The sequence below is a fragment of the Drosophila bipectinata genome, chromosome 3L, assembly GCF_030179905.1.
Source record: "Drosophila bipectinata strain 14024-0381.07 chromosome 3L, DbipHiC1v2, whole genome shotgun sequence".
Classification (NCBI taxonomy): Eukaryota; Metazoa; Arthropoda; class Insecta; order Diptera; family Drosophilidae; genus Drosophila; species Drosophila bipectinata.
In genome coordinates, this window is record NC_091738.1 from 10,291,224 (window position 1) to 10,315,977 (window position 24,754).

Sequence of the window (24,754 nt, forward strand, 5' to 3'; positions counted from 1 at the left end):
CGCCGTCGACGTCGTTGTCATCGTCTGACGCTGTATCTGTTGTCCGGGCAGCTTTAAACCGGATCTTTGGTTTGAAAGTACATTCACTTTAATGCCGTCGTCGACGCTGGCGGTGACGCTGCGTTGCAGCAGCAGCAACAGCCGGGCCAGAAACAGCCAGAGTCCAGGCCCCACCAAACAGCCTTCAAATGACAAAGCAAAAGGCTTCGTTTGGCTCTCGGTATGGTCTGCACATGTGCATAGTTCAAATAACTTGGTCAAGTTGACAAGATCAACAGAGCGCAAGACCGCATAGCCATACCCAATACCAACAGCAACAGGGAGTGTTGCCAAGCGGCAACCAAAGTCGGGTTTAGTTGCAGAGACGGGGGAACCCCTTCTGAGGCTGAACTCCCCCCCCACCCAAAAATCAAATACTCGTACCAACTGAAAATCTATAATAAAAAACAGGTTAACAAATGTTGCCGCAACGCCAGCAGCGACGTCTCTGCCCGTTGCCGATCTCGACGCAGCTCAGCGCGTCGGAAGAAACTTGTTTTCCTTTCCTATGCGACTCCGGGCCTCTGGGCTCCGGGTCGGGTCTCAATCTCAATCTCTATCTCAAAACCGAAGCCGACGTCCAAAGCCGGCTTACATTCACTTTACACCAGCCCCGAAGAGCGTGAAAGTTGTTGCAAGAGAACGAACATGCTTGTGAGATAATGAGAGAGAAAGAGAGTGGCCAATAAAGCCGGCTACCCGCATATTACAACAGGGTATCGAGGGTAGATTTGTGGCCAAGAACTGTGGGAACACTCGAGTTATGGGGAGGAGGTTCTAGGGTTTTTTTTCGGTATTTCCAATACTAATTTGAAAATTATGAGAAACGTCAATAATTTTCAATAAAGAGGGGGTGTGAATTCACATAAAGATACTACTAGAAGAGGGGTCTGTTTTTTTTCACGAGGATTCAGATAGTTTCCTAGAGTAATAGGGGAATAGTTGGTTATTAAGGAGTATCAAAGAGCGTTGTATAAAGTATCTTAGTACCTTAAGTATAGAAGAAAGCTACTAATATCTGTAGAGTTTCGAATGGGCAAGAAAATATTAAATTATAATTTAATATTTTTAAGGTAAAAAGCCAAAAAAGTATCTAAATAGACTTTTTAAAATACACTTTTTAAGACCTATCTTACTCTAAAAGTATCTTTATGTGAAAGGAAATGAAATCAACAAGATGTGTAACATATTTCAAACTTAGAATTCATCCAAACTTACTCACACCAGTTTACACTTATTAGCTTGCTAGAATCTTAAGGGTTTTTTGATATATCCTCCTAGATATCATTCAACACTCATCCAAAATGTCATTGAAAAGTATCTGATAGTCGAGCTTTCTGGCCAAAGTTCTGGCGCTGTTGCCGGCATTGTGGCCGCTGAGAGATATACACATAGGAAGAGCGAACCAAATCGAGATTGATAAACCTCATATTTTCTCTTAGCTATGTAGTTCCTCGACCGATTTGGCTATATGTGGGGGAGAGAGAGAGAGAGAGTGTGATGGAGTGGGCCAGAGATAGAAAGAGAGAGCCGGGCCGACAACCACAACGACGACGACGTCAGCGTCGATGCCGATGCCGGCAGCGAGTCGACGTTTTGATTCGTTCGTATCGGCATTCACAAGAATTTCACCGACATTTAGTTTAGTACCGTTTTTGGCTGCAGTCGCACTTCGGACAGTTTATTCTAATTGTGTGCTACCATCCCATACACATACAAATATATAATTGTTAAAGTTAACGTTATTAAACACACCATATTAAATGCTATTATACACGGGCCGAGCAAAGCCATTTTGAAAGCGGTCTACTCTAACTCCATTCACACATGAAACACACACGAAAAAAAAAGAATATTCAATTAAATCAATTGTATCCGTAATAAAGTCCAAAAACACACAGCAAAAAAATTAAAATCAAATAAACTTAATGATATACAATGTTTATCGAGTTGAAATCTAAATGTAATAACTATTTTCTATGAAAATCGAGTGTTTCCGCATCGGGAAAAAGTTAATAATTCAATTAATGTTAACGCCAAATATAATTCGACAAGAAAAAGCGCATGCAACAAGTTAAATCCAGCCACAAGTTGTAAACCAAGTTAGAACCGTACTCACAGATACACACCAATACTAATACGAATACGAATGAATGCCCGGTATACACACACCAGAGCAAACGCAAAAAACATACACCAATACACACGCAGACTATAACAATGTCAAGTGAAAACATTCTCTGGAAGCAACAGGTTTCCCCTTAATAAGTGTTATAAAGAAGCAACCCAACAGTCATCACCCAGAACTGTTCGTTTGAAAAGAGCGAGCGACCGAGGAGAACGCGAGAATTAAAGAAGATAATATATATAGTAAAATATATATACACCTATACATATATATATATATAAAATAAAAGAAACCCCAGCTAGAGAAAGAGGAGATCCGATCCGATCCACCTTCCAGTCAGGCAGAGCCTAACAAAATTTGTTACCATAAAAATAATAGAAATAATAAGCGAAAAAAAGTAGACACAGTTCATAAGTGGGTTAAACAAGAAAAATTAGTGTGACTGCAACCGAGTGGAACCGAGCCAACCCCGAATCCAGACCCAGACCCAGACCCACAACCGATCTTGGCCCAAACCAACAGAGTTCTTAGAGCGCATCCGCTGAGAGAGCGTATTAACCTCAAAGAACCATGGAATTCTACGATGGCGACCTCAAAGATATATGGGATTCCGACTTAGATCCGGTAAGTCTTCAAGTTACCCTCGAGAGTTTGTACCCGGCCCAGGGGTTTCGTTTCTATCGACCCGATCAACAGAACCCATTGATACTTGAGAGCCTTTTATTACAGCAGGTTGTTGTATGCTTGATATGAACTGAACCGCACATGGTCTATATGGTATGAGAAAGTTAAGAGCGACAACTTAAAGGAAACGATAAGAAAATGTTGGCTAACATTAGCAATATATATTATACATATAGTAGTAGTAGGTTGTACAGCTCCACGACTAACGACTAACCAAAAATGAATGTCACAATAATCCGGACTAAGGTTAGACAATTTGACTAAAAATCGGCGAACTCTCTGAACTGTGATCTTCGGCCCGAGGCCTAGGCTCTGCCCAACTCACACGAGATTAAGTCATTTTTTTTTTCTGAAATTGTCCCATGATTTTGAGTTGTTTTAGGAGACGAGTTTGTAGAAATTGCATTTAAAATTTCAAAGAAAAACATTTTAATGACCCACATTAAGCTTATCAGCTGGGAGCTGGGGAAAAACGTGAACTTATTCATGAGCTGAATTCTAAGTATAATCATCGATTTAAAACCCAAAGGAAAAAAAAACAATTAAGCTAAGGGTCTCCTCCACCGACTTTAGCCAGCTAGTTTTCTTTTCTTTCTCTGCATATTAAGTAGCTCGAATTTATATGTATGCGGTCACCTGAGAGAAGTCCGATCACCAAAACTGGCCTACGATCAAACCTGTCCCAACCAGCCTCATAAAAATGTCCGCTCACAAAATAGTGAACAAAAAAAAACCAAAATCTAATCGAATTGCCCAGCTACCAGACGTCAGAGCCCCTTAAATATAAATATATACATAATACACACCCAAAATCAGAGTTTACATTTCTTGTTTGTGGAGGACGTACCCATGGGATTCAAAACTTTTGCAAAATAGATATGATACACCTTTATAGGTCTCCGACGAATGTGCTTCTTTTTTTTTTTTTTGGGGAACGGAAAGGTACATAGTTTTCAAGGCTTTTTTATCTCAATAGTTGAGTTCCCGCTTTTTTGGGGGAGAAAAGTGACAATTTTTAGTGACTTTTTGTGTTCGAATATATCAATTTACATGGTTTTGATAAGAGTTGCGACTCTATATCTTCCAGTATGAGGAACCACTTCTCTTCAGTTCGTAACTTAGAAGTTTTGCTGTCCTACAAAGTTGTTTTCTGTTTGGGGCGATAATGATAATTGGAGTTTTCCAAGAAATTAAAAGAAATTTATCATTAGTGAACGATTTTTGTAGCAGCACCACCCCTTCCTTTTGTGTTTCTTATTTTTTTTTTGTAGTATCACTCCCCCAACAAGCGAGAAATGTTTCAATATAATGAAAATTGTGTGGCCTGGGCTCAGCTTCGTTTGCGGAGTAGTCGGAGATGTTGTCGTCTAGTGCTTATCGCTGCGGAAACAGTAATGAATACATGTCGTCCGTACGTAGTACTACGTACGTCCGTCTGTCCGTCCAACCGTCCATCTGTCCGTCCTAGATGATTTTGGTATTGTGGAGGAAGCACTTCGGCTGGCCGAACACAAAAGAAGAATCTATTACCGCATTCGAATGAAAATAGGAACGGGAACGGGAGGAGGGAGGACACATGCGGAGTTGATAAGCGGCCGAGACCGCCGAGACCGTTCCTATCAGCTGGTCTAAATGCAAAGTAATGACTTTTTTTTTTCGCCTGATGTTTGTGATGGGTGGTGTGGCTGCCGCTGTGCTGCACTTTGCTGCAAATCAACAACAAACAGACTATTTGTATGTCCCGTCAGTGTCATTACTATTAGAGGAGATAATAATGCACGCCGGCGACTACTACTTGACTACCCGACTACTCGACTACCCGACTCTTGACAATGTAAAGAGTCAGAGGGACAGAAATAGGCCCATTGCCCGGGAAAATGCGCGTGCAGTTTATATATTTTTTTGCGTTTGCAGCGTTTTTCCCGCCGTAAGCGGTACAATGTACCCGTACCCGTACCTCAAACCTCATACCTCATACCCGTACCCGGGGCGTGCGCTCAATTACATCATAAGTATCTCAGAAATGCATGTGTGTGCCCATAACAAGAAATTATCGGTTTCCTTTAGATAGTCGCCGCTCTTAATACCCTCTAAATATTAGGTAGATCAGAAACAGATATTTCATTCATTTTGGGTATTTTGGGTATTCAAGGGCTAGATAACGCAATTCCATTGAATTATCCTAGTTTTTGTTTGCCAGCCCCCCAGACTTCTAATCAGTTTCCCATTTTAGCATTATTTTAATAATATAAACTATCATTCTAAAGTCTCTTCAGCCATATCAACAATCTTATCTTAAAGTATTTTGTAACCAAAAAAACAAAAGGAAAAAAAATAAGACCTGCGCCCCAGATAAGGTCTGAAATGCCCAATTTTGATTAGGCCCTGGCGCACCGTTTCCCACTTAAAAGTGTGACAAAAAAAAACTAAATAATATATATGATGCCCTGGGATTTTTTTTCGGTTGGAAATGAACCAAAACAAAGGAAAAAAAAATAAACTAATGCCTTGACGTTCCGATAATCAATTTTAATAAAAATGAGAATCAATATCGTACGCGACGAGTTAAGGGTATGGAATTGGCAAAGACCTGAATAGGGTTAGCAGGTCTCTCTTCAGAGTCCACCACTGATAATGTCACGTGCCCCCACTCTTTCCGAGATTCCGATCATTGCTATTATGAAAAGGCCCCCGCCCATTTCATTCAGAGATCTTCGAGTGGTTTCCCCTATCAGTTTATAGAGCACCGAGGAGTTGACATAGCAGAATCATTATTAGCGGGTCGCACAATCTGTAAAGCTCGTATCTCATCACAGACGTGTGTATATATACTGAGTGTGGATCGGGGGATTTCTCTAGAATTTGTTTATATGGGGAAAATCCAATAATAATCATTCAATTAATCTGTTGTTTAGTATTCAATGGTAATAATAGTTTCGCAGAAATCTTTAAAATAGTATGCATGGATGTCCAAATCTTTGTATCAAAATTTCTATTCAAGAATTTTCAATTCTGGTCCAGACTTGATAAGAAAATAATGAAATATTTTGCTGTTGGAAGCTAAAATTATAATTTAAATTTTCACATCGTGATGATAAGAAAGCACATGGAAACAGAATGGCTAATTAAGCAATTTTAGAACTTAGCTAATCTTTTTTCTCTCCAGCTATACATTTATTTTTATTTTTTTTAATATTATATTCGAGGGCCGGAAAGGGTTCAGTGAAATAGAAATGGAAACGAAAATTGCGTTTTAAACATCATAGCTTTAAACTAGAATTATTCAAGATCGTCTTGCCAAATCTTACCTCGCGAATATGTAGTCTCTTACCAGTAGTGTTAATAGTCAAAAATGATCACCTTGGGGTGATCGCCTTCAAAAAAGAATGCTGACCCAAGCCGAAGAATGGCGAAGATGGCCAAAACCGAGAGAGTTCAGGCTCAGACTGTGGCTCAAAAATGCAGCATTAACAACAAGTGGTGGTTTTTGATTCGGAAGCAACTACTAAGAAGTCAGCAACTTTTTTCCTCTTTCATTGAGATACAACCAACAAAACCGAAACCGAAAAAACAACCTGTTTTCCATATTCTTTTCTTCCATATGCAGATATATATATACTTTTTGACATTTCTAGATCTCTTTTATTTTTTGTATTTTTTCTTAAGTTAACTTTCGCTTATATAAGCATAAAAATGGCAAGAAAGTTAACAAAGAGAATCCCATAGGCCAAAGGGGGCGTGCATAATGGTATTAGCAATTTCTTTTGGCCAATTCGACACCCTATATGGTCGAATACGGTCGAATGCAAATGTGATGGTGATTGTGAATGCATTTCGTTGAGGTTAGGTTGAAGTTTTTCTAACGGCTTAATGCAAGGCCCGCTACTTAAAATGCACACGAGAATGCCAACAAGAAACGGAAAACAAAAAACGTGCTTGGCAACAGTCTCGAGAGTTAACTCTCGAGAGTGGCTCAGCATATTTGAATAACTAGTTCGGGCCATGCACGATACTTTCAATATGGTCTATCAGACTCTGGGTCTACAATATATATCTATATATATATAATATATATGTATCTTGTAGATACTCTTGGTGTGCGTTTATTGCTTAACTTTGACATTTCCAATAACCCATAGCAGCCATAGCTATGAAACTTTGAAGCCAAAGTCAGAGACAAAGCTGGTGCCGGAGCGAGCGTTGCAATCTGCAAAAACAGGTTAAAGCCCAAAGCGAATGCAAAGAAACCGAAAGACTAGCAACTATTGCGAATTTAGCGCGCTCCAGCGACACAATTTCTATGCCAAAAGTCCAAACATATGGAAAAAAAAGCGCGCATAATTAAATTTGTGCAAACCCACCAACACACATAGTATTGGCTTCCATGTGCGCCAGTCTCGATGGCTCCTCTCCATGGCTCTTTTCTTTCTTTTTTTTTTTTTTTTCTGCCCCATTCATGTCCGGCTGGCTAGCAGTCGTCGTCCATTCCATTCATGCGGCCTTTACACGCGCTGCGCCGCACAGGATGCGCAGTCGTCCCCACCCGGCTAACTGGCCTCTCTCTTTCATAGCTCTCTTCGGCCGGGTGGCCGTCTGTCTCTCTTCGGCTGGGTGCCACCCCACTGTAAAGGCCGTTCCGAGAGTGGGCGGCCGCACGGCCAGCTGTTTCGGTTTTGTTTTTGACGTCAATGTCAGGACGACTTGTTGGAGGAGTTGTTGTGGCAAACCGGAGAGTGTGAATTATTCATGGACTTGCATTGAATTTACAATATGTTACAGCCAGAGAGACCCCCAAGGGGGATGTCTTAGACGTAGTATTCCATACTAGAAACAGAAGCAGAAGTAGGCGTGGGCGTAGCAACATATTGCCAGAGCTAATGAAGTGTTATACGATAAGTGTAACAGCAGGCAACAAGGAAGCAACAGTTGAAGGCTTAAAGGACACCCGTATGTTGATGGGCTTTAAGAAAGCAATTATTTATTATAGGTTAAGGCCTAGAATATATCATAATTACCCCACTGACAGCACATTTTTCAAGCATTATCTTTCCGAGAAACCTTGAAAGTGAATTCGTAATGGGCTCTCCAATAAGGTCGCTCTTTAAAGCCCACTGACTCATCCGCGCATTGCCAAATTAGTTATGGCTGCTTAGCATATATGCAGATTACAGTTGGCTCTTCTTCAGGGTTTTGTGAAAGGTATCATCACCCGATCCGACCATAGGAGATCGGTGAGACTTAACCGAATCTTGTAAGGCACCCACAGCCAGGCCTCTACCACAAAAGCATGATGGCTGGGTGGATTAGGATAACCGAACACTGCGGGGGTTTCAATGGAGGAGTCTTTGGCCTCTTTGGGTCTCAGTCTCACCATTTTGCATTTTTGTTTTCGGTTTTCAGTTGGTTTTTTTTTTTTTTGGTTTTTGGTTACTTTCACAACGATTTCCGTTTGGCAAATTGTTGGTGTGGACGTCAGACCGTCAGGCGTACTACTCTGCTTACGTACTTTCCGCACAGCCACACAACCATATGCTGGCGATAAGCTAAGCCCGCATTGGACCCACGCCCACACCCCCACCCACCGCCTCCCCGTTAACCGTCTCCGTTTTCTGCTAGCTATTTTTATACATATTAGGTTATATTTATAAAACACTCGCTGAGCACAACAAGTACGTCATTGAATTCTGAGTGCCTGTTATTTTTTGCATTTTGCTCTGCAACATGTCGTATACGTAATATTTTCGGGGTTTTTCTTCTGTGTTCTCAATTAGCAAAAGATTTGCACTTTCTTTTCAAGGCAAAGGCATTTGACTTTTGATTCGGCCATTAAAATCATAGCGCCCATTTACCATTTACCGAAAAAAAACGAAACCATAGCAATTTTTCAAGTTAAAAGGCAGTTCAGCTCAGTTTCGGTGCTGTTTCTTGTGTTTTTGAATTGTGGGAGCACCTTTCACTTTACCAACACCAACGGCAAATGATGCAGCCAGCCAGGGCATAAAAATTGAAAAGAAATAAAGACACGGCTAAAAAATGCTGTGCACAACACAAAGAAAACGATACATACATAATGATCCCAACAATCCAACAACACACGCACGTCGGAGGCCCCCACATACAATTGCAACTTTTATACGTAAATGTGAAAGGTTTTCGCTTGCCGCTGCAACATTATTTAATCAATCCAAATTGTGGAGCAGCAGGCAAAAAAAAATCAAGGGGGGAGAGATGGGGGGAAATCGACAAAAATGTATAGACCAAAAAATGCCAAAGAAGAAAGAAACAAAGATGACGGAGAAGGAAAGAAAACACTTCGAAAAAAAAAACTATAACCAGTTTAATTATTTTATGAAATTGTATGTTTCTGGCTCTTTTTCACCCTTTCTCGTTGTTTTTTTTTTTGGTTTTTCGGGAAGAGAGAAATAGGGAGAGACACCTGAGAAAGACTGAGAAATTTGAATAAAATTGTATAATGAACGATCCGGGAACCGGCAGACCTGTAGCGCCCCAAACATGTGTATGTTAATTTAATGCCGTCAGATAAAGAAAAACCCCTTCGGCGGCGGCTATTTTGATTTGTTTTATTTTTTTTTTCTCTTAATTTATCGCTTTTAAAGAGTAGTTTTGCTTGATTGGGTTCCAAAGTGACGTGCGACAGTACGAATAATAATGAAAAAATAAAAAAAATAAAATAAAAAGAAAAGAAACTGTAAAAAGATTCTCAGAGAAGAATTCCTTGGGGGGAGATTGAAGAATCCAGTGCACGTGACAGGGGTAACGCAACAGGTTTTGGTTTATATATGTATTTTTTTTGTGAATTGCCATTGAAAATGGGGTCAATCGATTGCATTTCACAGGCTCCTCCGGTGTTAGGCAATCGATTTGCCGTCAAGTCGAGCTTAGCCGCTCAAGCGGTTTTTGTGGCTTAAGAGGCTTGAGCACTCGAAGCCTGAAGCACCGCACCGCACTGCTTTCCACTTGAGAAGGCGCCCTTAGCCATTTCACCGGTTCGAGCCGTCGCCGCGCTTTCATTGGAACACCAGAAGATTGAAGAAGTGGCAAGGAGAGAGGAAAAACCCACCTGAAACGTGCAACAAATGATGCTTCAGGTTCACACAAAGAAATCATTAAATAAATCCGAAACCAAATTATAAATAAATACTATAATTTTTGGTTTTTTTCCTTTAAAGGTGTTTACTTCCTACAATCTCCTACTTCATTGATAAGTGAAAAGTTATTTTTGGCGTTTTTTTTTACACTATTAGATATGATAAAAAATATGATTTTGCAGCTAATTGATAAAATGAAGAATGAAAATCGAAAAACAAATGAGATATGATAAAAATAAAAAATTGGTTGGTTTTTGGATAATTTTATGCGCTTGTTTTCCTCGGTGTATAGAGACCCCCACCTCCTGAACACGCTGCCCCCACCTGATCCGCAGCAGCTAACAAAAGAGGTAGCAAATGCCTGCGAGCATTTTTTGCTGTCTTTTCTTCTTCTGGCTTTCTTCTTTCTTTCATCATCAGGCCAACATACATACATATTTGTATACAACTGCTGGCAGTATCTGTGGCTGTGTGTGTTGCCCGTTTTGGTAGCATTTTTCAAGAATTGCTAATTCTCAACAATTCCCGGGGTTCATTGAACTCATCATAAACACACACACACAGTCATACAATACACACACCGGCCATCACGCACACACATTTCATTTACGCTTCTCCGGTGCCGGTGCTCGGCTTGCCGCTGCCTTAACTGCTTAACTGGTGCCTGCCTGCTTGCTGATTCTTGGCCCGATGTGTGGCGACTGAGACGGCTAAAATGCGGAGAAAGCACTTGTGTATTTGTATTTTTTTTTTTTAATGCACTGTCCAAAAGAATCAAGGGGCGTGTTGGGGGATGGCAAAAAAATGCGAGGGCTGGCCCACAAGTATTAGCATAATGAAGCAAATGATCGTCGTCTTGGCCATTTTTATACTTTCGTTGACTTGGTTAATTCATGAATTGCAGTATAAATCGTGAGATAGGCAGGTTTATGGCTGGAGAAACTTTCTTCCTAAAACAAATAATCACTGCCTATGTTACGGGGTCAAAGAAACTCCATATTACGTATACGACGTGTGGAAATACAATTATTAGTTCCAGTTCCCCCCAAACGACCCGGCTTACGACTCTAAAATTGAGAAATAAAACTAAATAGTATGTGCATGGAAATTGTCAATATGTCTGCTAATCAGTACTTATCTTTGTCATTTAGTTTTTACTGATGTCTCCTCAAACTTTTTTATGTGACATGAGTTTTTTTTTTTTGTAGAACTATTACGGCAGCCTTAATTAAAAACTACTTATTTTATCTATATACGTGAACTGGTGTAATTGCATTTCTGAAAAAAAGCGTGTTGCTTTAAACTAATTATTAAATTAAAGCTAAATATTTGCCACAATCTTTTAAAAGTGAAAATATATGTAGCCTAGAAAGTTATGTAAGAAACCCTATAATTATGTTTTCCTATAGACCATAATCCATTATAATTAGGCCATTTAAGAATCCACCCTCGCGAGTACCCACTCATAGAGCAATTTCTGGCGTTGCACCCGTGCAAACGGTAATCAATGTTTAAGTTTGTGTGTGTCGAGTAGAGAAGAATGGAGAAGACCCACCGAGGCACTGGAAGAATCGTACCTGCCGCGGCACTGGAATTCATACATACATACCCTCGAAAACTAACAAACATACATATATTGTACATACCGTCGCCGACGTTCCCTTTTTTTTATGGCCAAAACTGGATTCCATTCGGTTTTGGGCTTAGAATGTGAACTTTGGAGGTGGGGCGCGGCCGAGGCAGGCGAATTTTACATACAAATGTGTTTTTTAAAGCGTAATTACATGCACTTCTTTATCGCAGAAAGAGTGGCAGACAGTCACTCACGAAAACTTAAAACCATGTGCATATGTACATACATATTTGCCACAGAATGCCGCCTTTAAATGGGTCAGGCAATTTATGGCCGTAGATTGCCAGGCGACAATTAAGCGAATCCAGTCCAAAAATCTGGCACATTCGGGATTACATCATCATCATTGGCTTTTGGCTTCATGGCTTGAAAGTTTTAAACAAATGCCAAGCAAATATATTCTGGATCTGTTTGTTTTTTTTTTATGTATGTATGTATTAACTTTTCGTTCCATTCGCCTCATTTTTTGTTTTCTTGAAGTTTTTTTTTGTTTTTGGTTTTTGGCGGCAAATAGAACACGCGGCTGGCGAACTTGTTCCCAGCGATTGTTATTTGCACTGCACTCTGAGTGATTTTCAAGGTTGGATTTAGATTCTGTGATGCTCATGGCAGCATCACAGACAGCATCGCAGCCTCGAAACACTTAACACTGGGCTCTGCTCAAAATAATTAATTACACTTTTACACACTCCATCCGAGGTTTAATTGAAATTTGTGGCAAATGGTGTACGCGCGAAACTCGACTAACAGCTTTAATGGGACCAGAGGCAGTGACCTACCTGCCTGCCAGCCTGCGGGCTATCGATATATCCTTAAGGACATGTTTGATATCGATACATCTTACTAGGCGGGCTGTTTAAAAGTTTTATAGAACTTTTTCCCCCACCTACACATAAATAGGAGGAAAAAATTCCCACCTTCGATATGCTGCAGAAGCCCCAAAAATAATGACTTAACAATTGATAAGTTCAATATTCTATACTGATTGCGAGTGCCCAACAAAAATGTTTTCAAGGGTACGCCGGAATCGCAGAGGTGGTGTGGACGGTAAAATGTCTTCTGATAAGATTGACAACAAGAATATATATTGCACAGCCCGTGGAGGAGGCCACATGCATGGGGCAGTCGGATCTGGTCTATATATACCATTTTTCAAATCAAATCAATTATTTTTTTTTTGTATTTTAGTTCGAGCTATCTGCATGGCTCGAGAACTGTTGCGTTTTGGGTGTGCGATTTGCGATTTTCGTGATTTTGCCATAGGTTATATATATTTCAATTGTACCTTTGTGTTTGTTTTGCTTTTTTTTTTTAGTACTCATTTTTTGTGTGAGTGTTTTTAATTATATAACCGTGCTATCGCCGTGCAACACGACTACGAATGACTTTTGAACATTTACTAATTGCCAACTAATAATTTGTGTTTGTTTCCCTTTTTTTTTGTGTTGGCGCCGTTACAGGAATCCTTGAAAATCAGCCCCGATCACGATATGCACGACTGGCTGTTCGATCGCGATGTCAAAGATCCCACCGTCATACTCAACGACAAGCTCATCTCGGATGCACTGCTCAATGGCACCCAGCCGATCAAGACGGAGCACTCCTACAGCCTCAACAGCGACGTTGATTCCCTGCCCGATTCACCAAAAAGCCTTCAGGCCAAAATCGAGGGTGAGTTGAAAAGATTGTTTTTGAAAAGGAGTGACTTTGTGGTATCCTTTTTCCAGTCAGCAAACCAAACAAGATCAATATTTGTCAGACATTTTGGGGGTTTATTGTGGGCCCTCAAAAAAGCGCTGAAAACCAAACACAGTTGGCAGTTGGTTATAATTTAGGCCAGGTACATAGTGAAAACAACGCTGACGACAAGAATAACAGTTGAAAAACAGTTTCGGCTCCGTTCTGTTCTGTTTTTTTAGTGTCGCGGTAGCATTTAGCAATTTAACGCAGTACTCGTGCATGAAGTTTTGTACTTTGACGCGATATCAGTTGTCTGTATGTATAAGGGAGTAAACTGTGTATAATTGCTCGGGTCTGGGCTTTTTTTTCCATAATATATTTGTAATTTTATGGAAACTGTACGACCGACAACTGTGTAAATAAAATTAAAACGAAATATTTTGTGGTAGTGGGTGGTGCGAGACGGTAGGGAGGTATGGGAGGCCAGCCGTTTATATAGTGAGGTGAGCCAGAGTTTTGTCTGAAAAACAATAAAAAAATATATGAATATAAAAAAACTGAAAAAAAACAGAATATCAAATGCAAACACAAGTGCAACTCTGAGGACTGACGCGTGCGGTGGCAAAGGAAAGTGATCCGGTGTTAGCACAGTTACAGACTTTAACTTCAATTCTTGCATAATAATGTGGGTTAGACGCGATAATATTTGTCCAGCATATTTACGCACATATTGCTCCCAATACCACTTGTTTTCAACCCAAAAAATTGTGTGAGTTTAGAACAAATATTTAAATAGGGATAATTATTTTACTAAAAAATACAATACGATTTTTTAGAGTATAGGTTATTATTGTTGAAAGATTTTTTAGATCTTTAACTTCTGAAAACTTTATTAAGCTTAAGCCATGACGTGGCTTTCCGTTCCTTGTTAGCTTTTCTATAAGTCTGTAGGTTTAATAATAAAACATTATATTTTATAGACATGGACGACGAGTGCTATCCTGCCATTTCACTAAAGACGGCCACCAGTGGGCGCGCCACCATCGACCCCAAGTGCCTCACCCTCCATCCCCCGCCCACCACGCACATCAGAAGCCTGAGCAGCAATCCCGCCCTCAACACATCCGTCGTGGAGCTGACCAGCCCCTCCCTGACCCTAACACGGTCCGGCCTGCAGAGCCTGCAGTCGCAGCAGCCACATCACGGAGTCCATGGCTCCAACTCCGGCCACGTGGTGGTCGCAGCCCTCGAGCACTTTCAACTACCTCAGCACCTGTACGACAATGACTGCAGCTCCTCGGTATCATCGGTGCGGGAAGGCAGCATGTCGCCGGATATATGCTCCGACATCGAGATCGACGAATCGGCCATCAAGGATGAGCCCATGTCGCCGGACTCCAGCTGCCCCGCCAGTCCCAATTCGCAGGGTAGCAGCTCCCAGCACCAGCTTAGCCTCAACCTGGCCCACCTGCAGACAGAGATGTTATTTGAAACGAAGGTGAGTCAACCAAGCGAATAAAATAGATAAGGAACTTCCTGAGATAAAACTTTTTGGGACTAAGCTCTAAATAGCCGCAAATATTTTAAGCCAAAAGGCAAAACAGTTTTTATTTAGTTATTTTTGAAAAATTTCCTACTATTCTCAAGAGAATTAACGGGTATTAGATAAACAAAAAAAAGTTGAGGAAATCCTCCGTTTCCGTAAGGGGATTATTTATAATTAGTATCATACTGACCAGTATCGTTTGTCTTTTCCAGCATGGTGGACTCCTGTTGACCGCCAGCAACAACAACAACAGCCTCATCAAATCCCAGCAGCGACAGCAACAGCTTCTCGGTCAGGGTGATCTCCTAATGACCAAAATGGAGATCAAGAGCGAGAAACAGAGCCCCGGCAGCAGCACCAGCTCCAGCAATAGCAGCACCAGCAGCGGAAAATCACATGCTCATGGGTATGGAATACCGCTGACGCCACCATCCTCCCTGCCCAGCGATGATTCCGAAGGTAACTTGACACCGGAACACTTATTTTCGCCACTGTCGCCCAACGCTTCCGTTTCTATATCCGTGGCCAATGCAGCCGGCGGCGAGTCATCCGTTATGGTACGCCGGAACGCTGCCGGCATCACTCGCTCTTCCAGCGGCTCCAACTCTAGCTCCAGCACAACAACGGCAACCACAACGACCCGCCAGCCGATCCACACGCCGCTAATTAGCTCACAGCCGGTAAGCTTTTAAATATATTTCATGCGTTATCACAAGTTTTTTGATTAAATATTTTTTAATAACCAAAAAAAAAAAAAAGAGTCTTATATTATGAGATAATATTAAAGTTTTTAAATCCTATTAACTTTGCAGAAAGGTTCCACGGGAACTCTACTTTTAACGGAGGAGGAGAAGCGAACTTTGCTGGCCGAAGGCTATCCGATACCCCAGAAACTCCCGCTCACCAAAGCCGAGGAGAAATCTCTTAAGAAGATTCGACGTAAAATCAAAAATAAAGTAAGTTCTTCAATAAACACTTTTAATTAAAAAAACATAATTTAATTATGATTTATTTTCCATAGATCTCTGCTCAGGAAAGTCGACGCAAGAAGAAGGAGTACATGGACCAGCTGGAGAGACGCGTGGAGATTCTCGTGAACGAGAACCATGACTATAAGAAGCGTCTGGACGGGCTGGAGGAGACCAATGCCAATCTACTTAGTCAGCTGCACAAACTGCAGGCCCTAGTTAGCAAGCACAATGTTAAAAAGTCCTAAGCCCAGATCCAGAGCCAGTAGCCTCTGGGTCCGGATCCGTTTCTTGTTTCCCCGCCTTTCCGACACATATGTATATGTAATTGTAGATTCTACACATATATTTATCCGTATGTTTTTTTGTTTTTGATATAATTTTGGTCCTGGAGTTTTGCGTGAGAGTTTTTTTTATAAGAATTTATGCGATGAATTTTTTTATTCGGCTTTTGGTTAGCACAAAGCGGTAAACATTCCCCTCCCTCCTACTTCTACGCAACCAACTCTCACTCCACCGCACCCATATACCAATACCATACCATGCATATATGTATGCTATAATATATATTCCACTGATTTAGCAGCCTAACAGCCTAAACCATATTATTAATTTGTATCTATATCCTAGCTACTTGTAGGGCGTATATTATATAGAGATATGTATATTAGTCATGCATTCCTGTTATATAAACTTGATCTAGACTCTAGAGCTTAGGCGAACGACCAGCTGCAACTACAATAGCAACCACAATTCAAATCAAGAAGCTCAAAAATTTAAAAAAAAAGAGTAAACGAGTAAAAAAGAGAGAAGCTAAAATAATACATAATATTGTAATAAAATGAAATCAACAGACCAAAAACAAAAGCATAAAAAAACAGCAAACTAATGAAAAAAGTTAACAAAAAATGGACAAAAAAAAAGAAGAAAGAATCGCATATGACATGCTAAGATGTGGGCTCTTAAAAAAAAATTATCAAATCTTTGATTGATCTAAGAGCAGCAACATGTACATTATGTTTTAATAATGATTGAATGATTGAACGAAAGACTCTCGGAGCCTAATCTCTGTGCTGTCTTTGGCATGACTCTTGTTCCTTTAAACGATATTTCTCAAAAAACAAACATGAAAGCTATTGAATGAGCTGAATGAAGGATAATACCTAAAAAATTCCATAATTTAGCTATGTAGAATGAGTACATATATAACAAACTATGTCTGTATGCAGCATTTAAGTTTCTTTTTATTTGTTTACCAGCAACAGTCGGGATGGAGATTCAAAATAACGAATTTAAGAAATAGGATCCTCCGGCTTCCCGGATTCGTTCTCCACTTGTTGCGTTGCCTGGACGAATTAAACAATATCCGAGCCAATCAATTATGAAAAATGAATTATTGTTTGTTAAGTTTTATATTATAAGACAGCGCTGCACTAACCAAAATGAAATTGACATTGAAAATGAATAGAGAGCAATACCCAATTCAATCAAATTTTGCAGCAATGATTTTGTTTTTATGTTTATATTTCAGTTTTAACGATCTAGTGCAATTTTTTGGCATAAATAATTAGACAGATATTTTTTGTATTTTGTATTTCTTCACATCGTTCTGAATGAGTCATTCTAGTTTAAATTAGTTGAATTTATATAAACAAAATTACTTAAACGAAATTTTAAGTCTAACGCATTGATTTCTTATCAAGTGGATATCAAAAGAATATATAATAATTTAGATTCTTTAATGTATGTATGTCCTGTGCATGTGTGTATAAATCAAGCGGACAAAGTTGTGCAATTGTTAGTAAAATTTAAAAAAAAAACAAACGAAAATCAAGAAATGTTTAGGAAAAATACCGGTAACACAAAATCGAAGTTGAAAATCAAAGCGCTTGTGCAATGACAAACATTTTTATTATAAAATGCGTAAACGAAACAAATTAACAACATTATATACATTACATATACTATTTTTTGGCTATAGCATTTTTAACGCATATATTGTATGTTAAAAGTTTAAAAGAAAACAAACAAAACATGAAAATATAAACAAAAAAATTGTAAAACTATTATGATCGGTTGCTGTAATTTGGCAAAAGTAAAAGTGCAATTCCAAATAAAATTTATACAACCATAACAGCAGCAGCAATATGCGAGTTTTATTTTAATTTAAAAACAAAAAAAAAACCTTTTTAAAAGATGCCCAAGGCGCTCACTCGAGCAATAAATCACTCGATTTATTTGGCGCTCACTCGATAGTTTCTATTTCAACTATCGATAAATCACAATTTTTCAATTCACCTCGTGAATCACGAGTTGAAATACTCAACAAAACGATAATTCGACACAAATATAATAAATAAAGGCGACGAACCAGACGTGTGAAACCACTTTTATCAATAACTACAACATTAATACAAAAAAAATTCTAAAAAATGGGGAAAAAAAACAGTGAGTTTCTCGTTCGTCTTATTTGGCTGCTAGTAATAGATTCCTTTGAATCACAGAATATAAGGACGAAGGGAAGCCCCAGCAGCCTCAGCAGCAGCAGCAACAGCAGCAGCAACAACAACAACAGCAACAACCACAAGGCAAGTGCAATACGCTTTTCCAGAATTATCTCTTGAGCAAATGTATGTATGTGAACGTATGTATGTACAAAGCTACATATTTAAATTTCACAAGACTACGACTCGGGCTCTAAGTTATGACGTGGTTTCAGTACAATATGCCTTCCCGGGAATCCCCTTTTTCATTTTTTTTTATCTACTACTACTACTACTAAGTACTTATAAGTACTAAGTACGTATACGTACATTGTACTTATTACACCTTTGAACCAGAAATAATGAAATGATGATGTTGCCTTCATATTGATAATATTCTATAATTATATTATTCAAAATATTAAGTGCATTATTCCCCCCCAGCTGGCTCCGGAGCACCTGTTGCGAGACAAACTCAACAGCAGCCCGGTCAACAGCAGCAGCAGCGACCTCCAGGAGGTCAAGGATGGGGAGGACAAGGGGGACAGCAGAGACCCTCAGGTAGTCAGGGTTGGGGAGGACAAGGGCAGAGAGCCCCGCTCCAGCAGGTTCGAGCTCCACCCCCGCAGTCGGCTCATGGAGAAGGAAATCAGCAGCGACAGGCCGATCAGGGCCAAGGAGGTCAGCAGCGACAGGGCCAAGGAGGTCAGCAGCGACCGGCGTATCAAGGCCAAGGAGGTCAGCAGCGACCGGCGTATCAAGGCCAAGGAGGTCAGCAGCGACAGGGGTATCAGGGCCAAGGAGGTCAGCAGCGTTATCAACAGGGCCCGGGACCAAGTCAAGGAAGTTCCAGCCAGCAGTCATACTCGCAGCCGCAGAGGTCGCAGGCGGGAGCTGTAGCTCCGTCTCTTCCCGCAGGAAGCATCAAGCGGGGAACTATTGGCAGGCCCGGCGAAGTGGCCGTCAATTATCTGGACATAAATATGGAAAAAATGCCTCCCACGGCATACCATTACGACGTCAAAATAATGCCCGAACGACCCAAAAAGTTCTATCGTCAGGCTTTCGAGCAGTTCCGTGTAAACCAATTGGGTGGTGCTATTGTTGCGTACGATGGTAAGGCTAGCTGCTACTCTGTTGACAAGCTAAAGACAAACTCGCAGAATTCAGAAGTGACGGTAAGATAAAAAAAAAAAAGAATAGTTTTCTTTGTTACGCACTCAGAGTTCTCATCCAGGTGACTGATCTTTACGGCAAGACTCTTCACTACACAGTGGAAATCAAGGAGACTGGAGACTCTGAAGTCAATCTAAACTCGCTGAAGAGGTGGGAACTTGAGTTTCTATTTTGGGAACATGTTTGCTTACATTCATTTTAATTCGGTTCATAGCTATATGAAGGACAGAATCTTCGACAAGCCAATGCGTGCCATGCAGTGCTTGGAAGTGGTCTTGGCAACCCCATGCCACAACAAGGCCATTCGGGCTGGCCGCTCCTTCTTCAAAATGTCCGAACCAGGCCAGCGTCGCGAACTTGATGATGGATACGAAGCTTTGGTGGGTCTCTATCAGGCCTTCATGCTGGGCGATAAACCGTTCCTTAATGTCGACATATCGCACAAATCCTTTCCAATTGCTATGCCGATTCTTGAGTACCTAGAGAGGTACGGTCTGAAACAGAAAATTAACTCCAACACCAATCTAGACCAATCTCGTCGCTTTATTGAACCGTTCTTGAAGGGAATAAGTGTAGTCTACACACCACCCACCTCCTTTGGCAGTACTCCACGAGCCTATAAAGTCAACGGACTTTCCGCCTATCCGGCCAATAAGCAGACCTTCGTTTTGGAAGGGAAAACCCTTACGGTTGCAGATTACTTCAAATCGCGCAACTACGCCTTGAAGTTCCCACAGCTTCATTGCCTTCACGTGGGACCTGCAGTGAAGAACATCTTTGTCCCCATCGAGCTCTGCCATATTGAGGGAGGTCAAGCCTTGAACGTAAGTTTCCAGTTCTTCTTCTAATCGAATTGAATAATTTAATTAATTAATTATTTCAGCGAAAGGATGGTGCCAATCAGGTAGCTAATATGATCAGATTTGCGGCCACCTCTACCAATGAACGCAAATCTAAGATCATGCATCTACTGGAGTTCTTTAAGCACAACTTGGACCCAACAATTAGTCGTTTCGGAATTCGTATCAACAACGACTTCATCGTGGTACACACCCGTACACTTAATGCGCCCCAATTGGAATATAAAGATAACAGATGGGCCTCGCCAAGGAACGGATCATGGCGTATGGATAACTTGAAGTTCCTCGAGCCCAAAATTAAGGCTCATAAATGGGCCATACTTTATTATGGCGGCGATCCTCGTCGCCAGATGCACTTTAATCAGGTTTCCGAGTTTGAGAGAATGATGCTTTCCCAAAGCAAGTCGGTAAACGTGGTTCTAGAAGCTAAGGCTGAAATACGACAATTCAAGGATGATCGCAATCTAGACGATTGTTTCACGGATCTTAAGCGCAACCAATGCGATCTGGCTTTCGTCGTTATTCCCAATTTCGGAGCATCTTACGACACCATAAAGCAGAAGGCCGAACTAAAGCACGGCATCCTGACGCAATGCATCAAACAATTTACGTTTGAACGGAAGCTTAATCCTCAAACGATTGGAAACATTTTATTGAAGGTTAACTCAAAATTGAACGGCATTAATCACAAGCTAAAGGAAGATCCGCGACTCGCAGTGCCCAAAAACGCCATGTTCATTGGCGCCGATGTGACCCACCCGTCGCCCGATCAGCGTGAAATCCCCAGCGTAGTGGGAGTGGCCGCATCGCACGATCCCTACGGCGCTGCATACAATATGCAATATCGATTGCAGCGAGCGGCACTGGAGGAGATTGAAGATATGGAGTCGATCACGTCGGAGCATTTGCGCGTTTATCAAAGATACCGTAAGTGTTATCCGGAACATATCTTCTACTACCGCGACGGTGTTAGCGATGGCCAGTTCCCTAAGATCAAAAATGAGGAGCTTAGGGGCATTAAGGCTGCATGCGCTAAAGTTAAGATCAATCCGAAGATTTGTTGTATAATTGTGGTGAAGCGCCACCACACCCGCTTCTTCCCGAAAGGTGAGCCATCGCAATACAATAAGTTTAATAACGTCGATCCGGGAACCGTGGTGGATCGTACCATCGTCCACCCCAACGAGATGCAGTTCTTCATGGTCAGCCATCAGTCTATTCAGGGCACCGCCAAACCGACTCGCTACAATGTCATCGAAAACAGTGGAAATCTGGACATCGATTTGATTCAACAATTGACCTATAATCTCTGCCACTTGTTTCCACGCTGCAATCGCTCGGTCTCGTATCCGGCACCAGCGTACTTGGCTCATTTGGTGGCTGCCCGTGGTCGTGTCTATCTAACTGGGTATGCTGTTCACTGTTAATGATATGGACCTGGTTTAAAAATTCTTTATTTTTCAGGTCTACCAGGTTTGATCCCAACCTGAAGAGGGAGTACGAGAAGCGAAAGATTGTGGACGGTTTTATGAATACCAATCCCATGTATTTCGTTTAAAATTCAACAATTGAAAACCATACTTGGAAAATACTTGGATTATCTATTAAACATTTTTATATAATATTCTGCACTAAATCGTTTTTATACATGGTACATGTGGGATGATTTTGGCAATCTAATAAATAAATTTCAGCTTTCTATCATGAAAGTTTAACTTGGAAACTGAATCTAGGTTCATGGTTCAATGGGTTATCAACTTCCCTTGGCTTTAACACCCAAGCATAGCTTATCTGCAAAGTTGGTTTGGAAACAAATATTTGTCCACTTTTAGAATTATTTTTAGGCTCATTAATGCTATAAACCTATTTCATTATATGAAAATGAAATTAAGAAATATTTAAAACTAAAATAAAAAAGGTCCTGGTTATATATCAATGAGCAAAGAAGCTCTTCCTTCTATTCCGATTATAACTTATTTTTTGAAGATTTTTTTAAAGAAACACCCAATTTTGGAACAAATGTACGTTATTATTATCACATTTTTGAAATTATTTGTATACAATTATAAATATTAGAGTAAAGGAAACTTCCTGCTGGTACCATTATGGGAAGGAACTCTCCGAAAAATAAGCATAAAAAATTTGTCTGTATTTGCTTTTATGTACATAGATTCCGGGTAGATACCAACAGAGGAGAATCCTTAAATAATAATTTTATTACACAATTGTTAAATGTTAAATTATTTTGAACCACTTGAGGGCATCAAAAGAAATACTTATATTTATGAATTGCGACCCTACATTGCATCGAAATGGAATCTGTGAGACTCTTGCAGCCGTTCCTGCTTATCCTCGCGCTTTTCTTTAATATACAAAACCAGGATAATGAAGACGATGACTAGGCAGGTACCGCCCAGGGCCACAACGCTCATTAGGATGAGCTTACTGGGTGTTACGAAGAGCTGGGCCTTCCAGTGCGACGGGGAGTCTAGAGGTTTTGGCACAACGATGATCTGTGAGTTGGGAATGAGTTGGGTAAAATTGCGATACTTGCTGCCCAGGCCCACAGACAGTTGGTCCACGAAATTGGGCGTTCGGCCCAGTCCAAAACAGGTATATGGTAGCTGCAGGGCGAAGTACGATGCCTGGGGCAGCTGAACACTGCTCCCACACTGCTGATCGCCATCTTGAGTGGTTGTGCTGTATGTGATCCGAGGACCTGGCAAGTTAGTTCCATAGGTGCGCTGTTTCCTACCCAGAGCGGTACGTCGTTCCGGGTTCTGTTTGTTGTCCAGTCCAGTTAGCACAATGACCTTAACAAAGTTGGCATCATAGTCTAGAGTGTTGAGGAAAGCTAGGGGCTGGTATTCGCCGTTTTGATTCTTCCGGATGAGTATCACATCCAGAACACCATCCTGGTAGAAGTCATAGAAAGCTCCAGCCACAGTATTGTTTCCCATGGGAGACAGCGCGTTCCAACGAACCTCGAAGGTTCGCTTCAAGGGTTTGTTGCACGTAGTACATGGTACGTTTTCCAGCAAGAACGTTTGCATGACTGGTTTTCCGACGTTTAACGGCTGGAGCGTGATCAGCAGATCGGGATACCCGTCCAGATTGAAATCCGAGCTACGCGCAGTAATGGTTCTCAAATAAATGTCTTCCGGATCAGGTGGCACAAAAGCCCATGTAATGCCATTGGGATCGCGAAAGTTGACATGAAGGTTGTGAAAATCCGTGCCATCGTGGACCATAATCGACGAGTTCCTGCAGCTGGCATGGATGCAAAATGGAACCACGATATACTGCTCTCCTTTCAGTTCAAAGTCCATGAAAACAGCCTGACCGATATGGTAATCATTGCCTCCAATTGGCTGGAACTTAATTTCGTACTTGTAGCTGAAGTTTTCCTGTTTGTCGCGTTCGTTGATCCCGTACCAGACCTCATACGAATCTTTAGTCTGCAGGAACAGATCGGCTAAGAAATCGCCGTTGCGATCGAGATAGGCATTGGCATTTGGAATGGCCAAGGTGCTTGAAGTTACTCCCGTTGGTTCCGCCTGATGGCGTACTTCCGGCGCTTTCCTGCTGCTGTTGAATATCCAAAATGTCCTTTCGTTATTTGAATCCAGTCCGTAGAGATCGATGATCATGTCTCGGTTAAAGTCCAGGGCCATAACCTCACCCCTGCTGGAGAACAAGGGCTCTTGTGCGCACTGGAGCTCTGTGGTGTTGCCCCAATTGATATACACATCGTAAGCATCCTTGCCCTCGCTGCTCTTAATGTTGATTAGGACATCCATCTGAGCGTCGCCATCAAAGTCTCCGGGGATTACGCTTACAATTTTTTTGCCATTGTATTGGCAATAGGGACCCTGCATCAGCAAGGGCTCCGTATAGTGACCTAAATAAGGAAATATTAACTATGGAGGCTCATTGCTTATCCAAACACCAACCGTAGAGTATTCGTAGCGTTGTCATTTTGTCGCCAATGATGAAAACGTCTGTGAATTCGTCGGAGTTGAAGTCTCCGAAGGCTGCCACGATTCCCTCACGGATGTTCCCGAAGACCTTGTCTGTGATGTCGCTGGAACGGATCAAGCGGCAGGTACCCAGCAAGAACAGGAGCAGGAGCCCCAGATGCAGGACGGATTTCGCCATCCCCAAGTTGTTCACTGCAGATTTGCGTTGCCTTTCGTTTGTTTTTTTGGATCTTTGTTATTGTAGCAAAATCAATACTGAGTCAGATGAGGGACTGTCCACTTGGTTAAAATGGCGAATCGATAATATTGTTATCGGGTGGCAGTGCTGTTACCTTTTTAAAGCGCCAAATTCAAAAATATTTTGATAAAAAATGTGATATTCATAACATTTTTCTTTTATTTTATTGATCTTCAATTTCTTATTTAATATTAAAATACTTTGTGTTTAAAAAGTTATAAAAACTTTCA

General features: G+C 41.0%; 3 protein-coding genes across 7 annotated transcripts; 2 read left to right on the plus strand and 1 right to left on the minus strand.

Moving 5' to 3' along the window:
* Window positions 1–1,675: 1,675 nt before the first annotated feature.
* CrebA (Cyclic-AMP response element binding protein A) lies at window positions 1,676–17,611 on the plus strand. 4 transcript variants are annotated; one of them, XM_070279698.1, is made up of 7 exons: window positions 1,676–2,791; window positions 13,054–13,264; window positions 14,254–14,771; window positions 15,032–15,278; window positions 15,354–15,499; window positions 15,632–15,775; window positions 15,841–17,611. In XM_070279698.1, the coding sequence occupies exons 1-7, from the start codon at window positions 2,738–2,740 to the stop codon at window positions 16,033–16,035; spliced, it is 1,515 nt and encodes a 504-aa protein (XP_070135799.1). In that variant the 5' UTR covers window positions 1,676–2,737; the 3' UTR covers window positions 16,036–17,611. The 4 variants fall into 4 exon arrangements, with proteins under 4 accessions (XP_070135799.1, XP_017103999.2, XP_070135800.1 ...); XM_017248510.3 differs by having other exon boundaries at window positions 1,677–2,791; window positions 15,032–15,499; XM_070279699.1 differs by lacking the exons at window positions 1,676–2,791; window positions 13,054–13,264 and adding an exon at window positions 13,622–13,776 and having other exon boundaries at window positions 15,032–15,499.
* Window positions 17,612–18,098: 487 nt separating this feature from the next.
* Window positions 18,099–22,034, plus strand: AGO2 (Argonaute 2). 2 transcript variants are annotated; one of them, XM_043212813.2, is made up of 8 exons: window positions 18,099–18,235; window positions 18,292–18,375; window positions 18,715–18,975; window positions 19,009–19,448; window positions 19,508–19,596; window positions 19,661–20,270; window positions 20,330–21,714; window positions 21,771–22,034. In XM_043212813.2, exons 1-8 carry the CDS (start codon window positions 18,220–18,222, stop codon window positions 21,862–21,864), a joined length of 2,979 nt encoding a protein of 992 aa, XP_043068748.1. In that variant the 5' UTR covers window positions 18,099–18,219; the 3' UTR covers window positions 21,865–22,034. The 2 variants fall into 2 exon arrangements, with proteins under 2 accessions (XP_043068748.1, XP_017103997.2); XM_017248508.3 differs by having other exon boundaries at window positions 18,715–19,448.
* Window positions 22,035–22,314: 280 nt separating this feature from the next.
* Window positions 22,315–24,567, minus strand: LOC108130164 (T-cell immunomodulatory protein). Its single transcript, XM_017248509.3, has 2 exons — window positions 24,260–24,567; window positions 22,315–24,207 (listed from the first exon to the last, which is right to left on the minus strand). Exons 1-2 carry the CDS (start codon window positions 24,462–24,464, stop codon window positions 22,604–22,606), a joined length of 1,809 nt encoding a protein of 602 aa, XP_017103998.2. The 5' UTR covers window positions 24,465–24,567; the 3' UTR covers window positions 22,315–22,603.
* Between the last annotated feature and the right edge of the window lie 187 nt (window positions 24,568–24,754).

Bases quoted from the DNA above. Each gene is read 5' to 3' on its own strand.
- CrebA (XM_017248510.3), top strand. From the start codon at position 2,738: ATGGAATTCTACGATGGCGACCTCAAAGATATATGGGATTCCGACTTA. The intron at 2,792-13,053 runs GTAAGTCTTCAA...GCGCCGTTACAG, and splicing joins GGGATTCCGACTTAGATCCG to GAATCCTTGAAAATCAGCCC. The intron at 15,776-15,840 runs GTAAGTTCTTCA...TATTTTCCATAG, and splicing joins GACGTAAAATCAAAAATAAA to ATCTCTGCTCAGGAAAGTCG.
- LOC108130164 (XM_017248509.3), bottom strand. From the start codon at position 24,464: ATGGCGAAATCCGTCCTGCATCTGGGGCTCCTGCTCCTGTTCTTGCTG. The intron at 24,208-24,259 runs GTTGGTGTTTGG...TTCCTTATTTAG, and splicing joins AACGCTACGAATACTCTACG to GTCACTATACGGAGCCCTTG.
- AGO2 (XM_017248508.3), top strand. The intron at 19,449-19,507 runs GTAAGATAAAAA...GTTCTCATCCAG, and splicing joins CGCAGAATTCAGAAGTGACG to GTGACTGATCTTTACGGCAA. The intron at 20,271-20,329 runs GTAAGTTTCCAG...TAATTATTTCAG, and splicing joins AGGGAGGTCAAGCCTTGAAC to CGAAAGGATGGTGCCAATCA.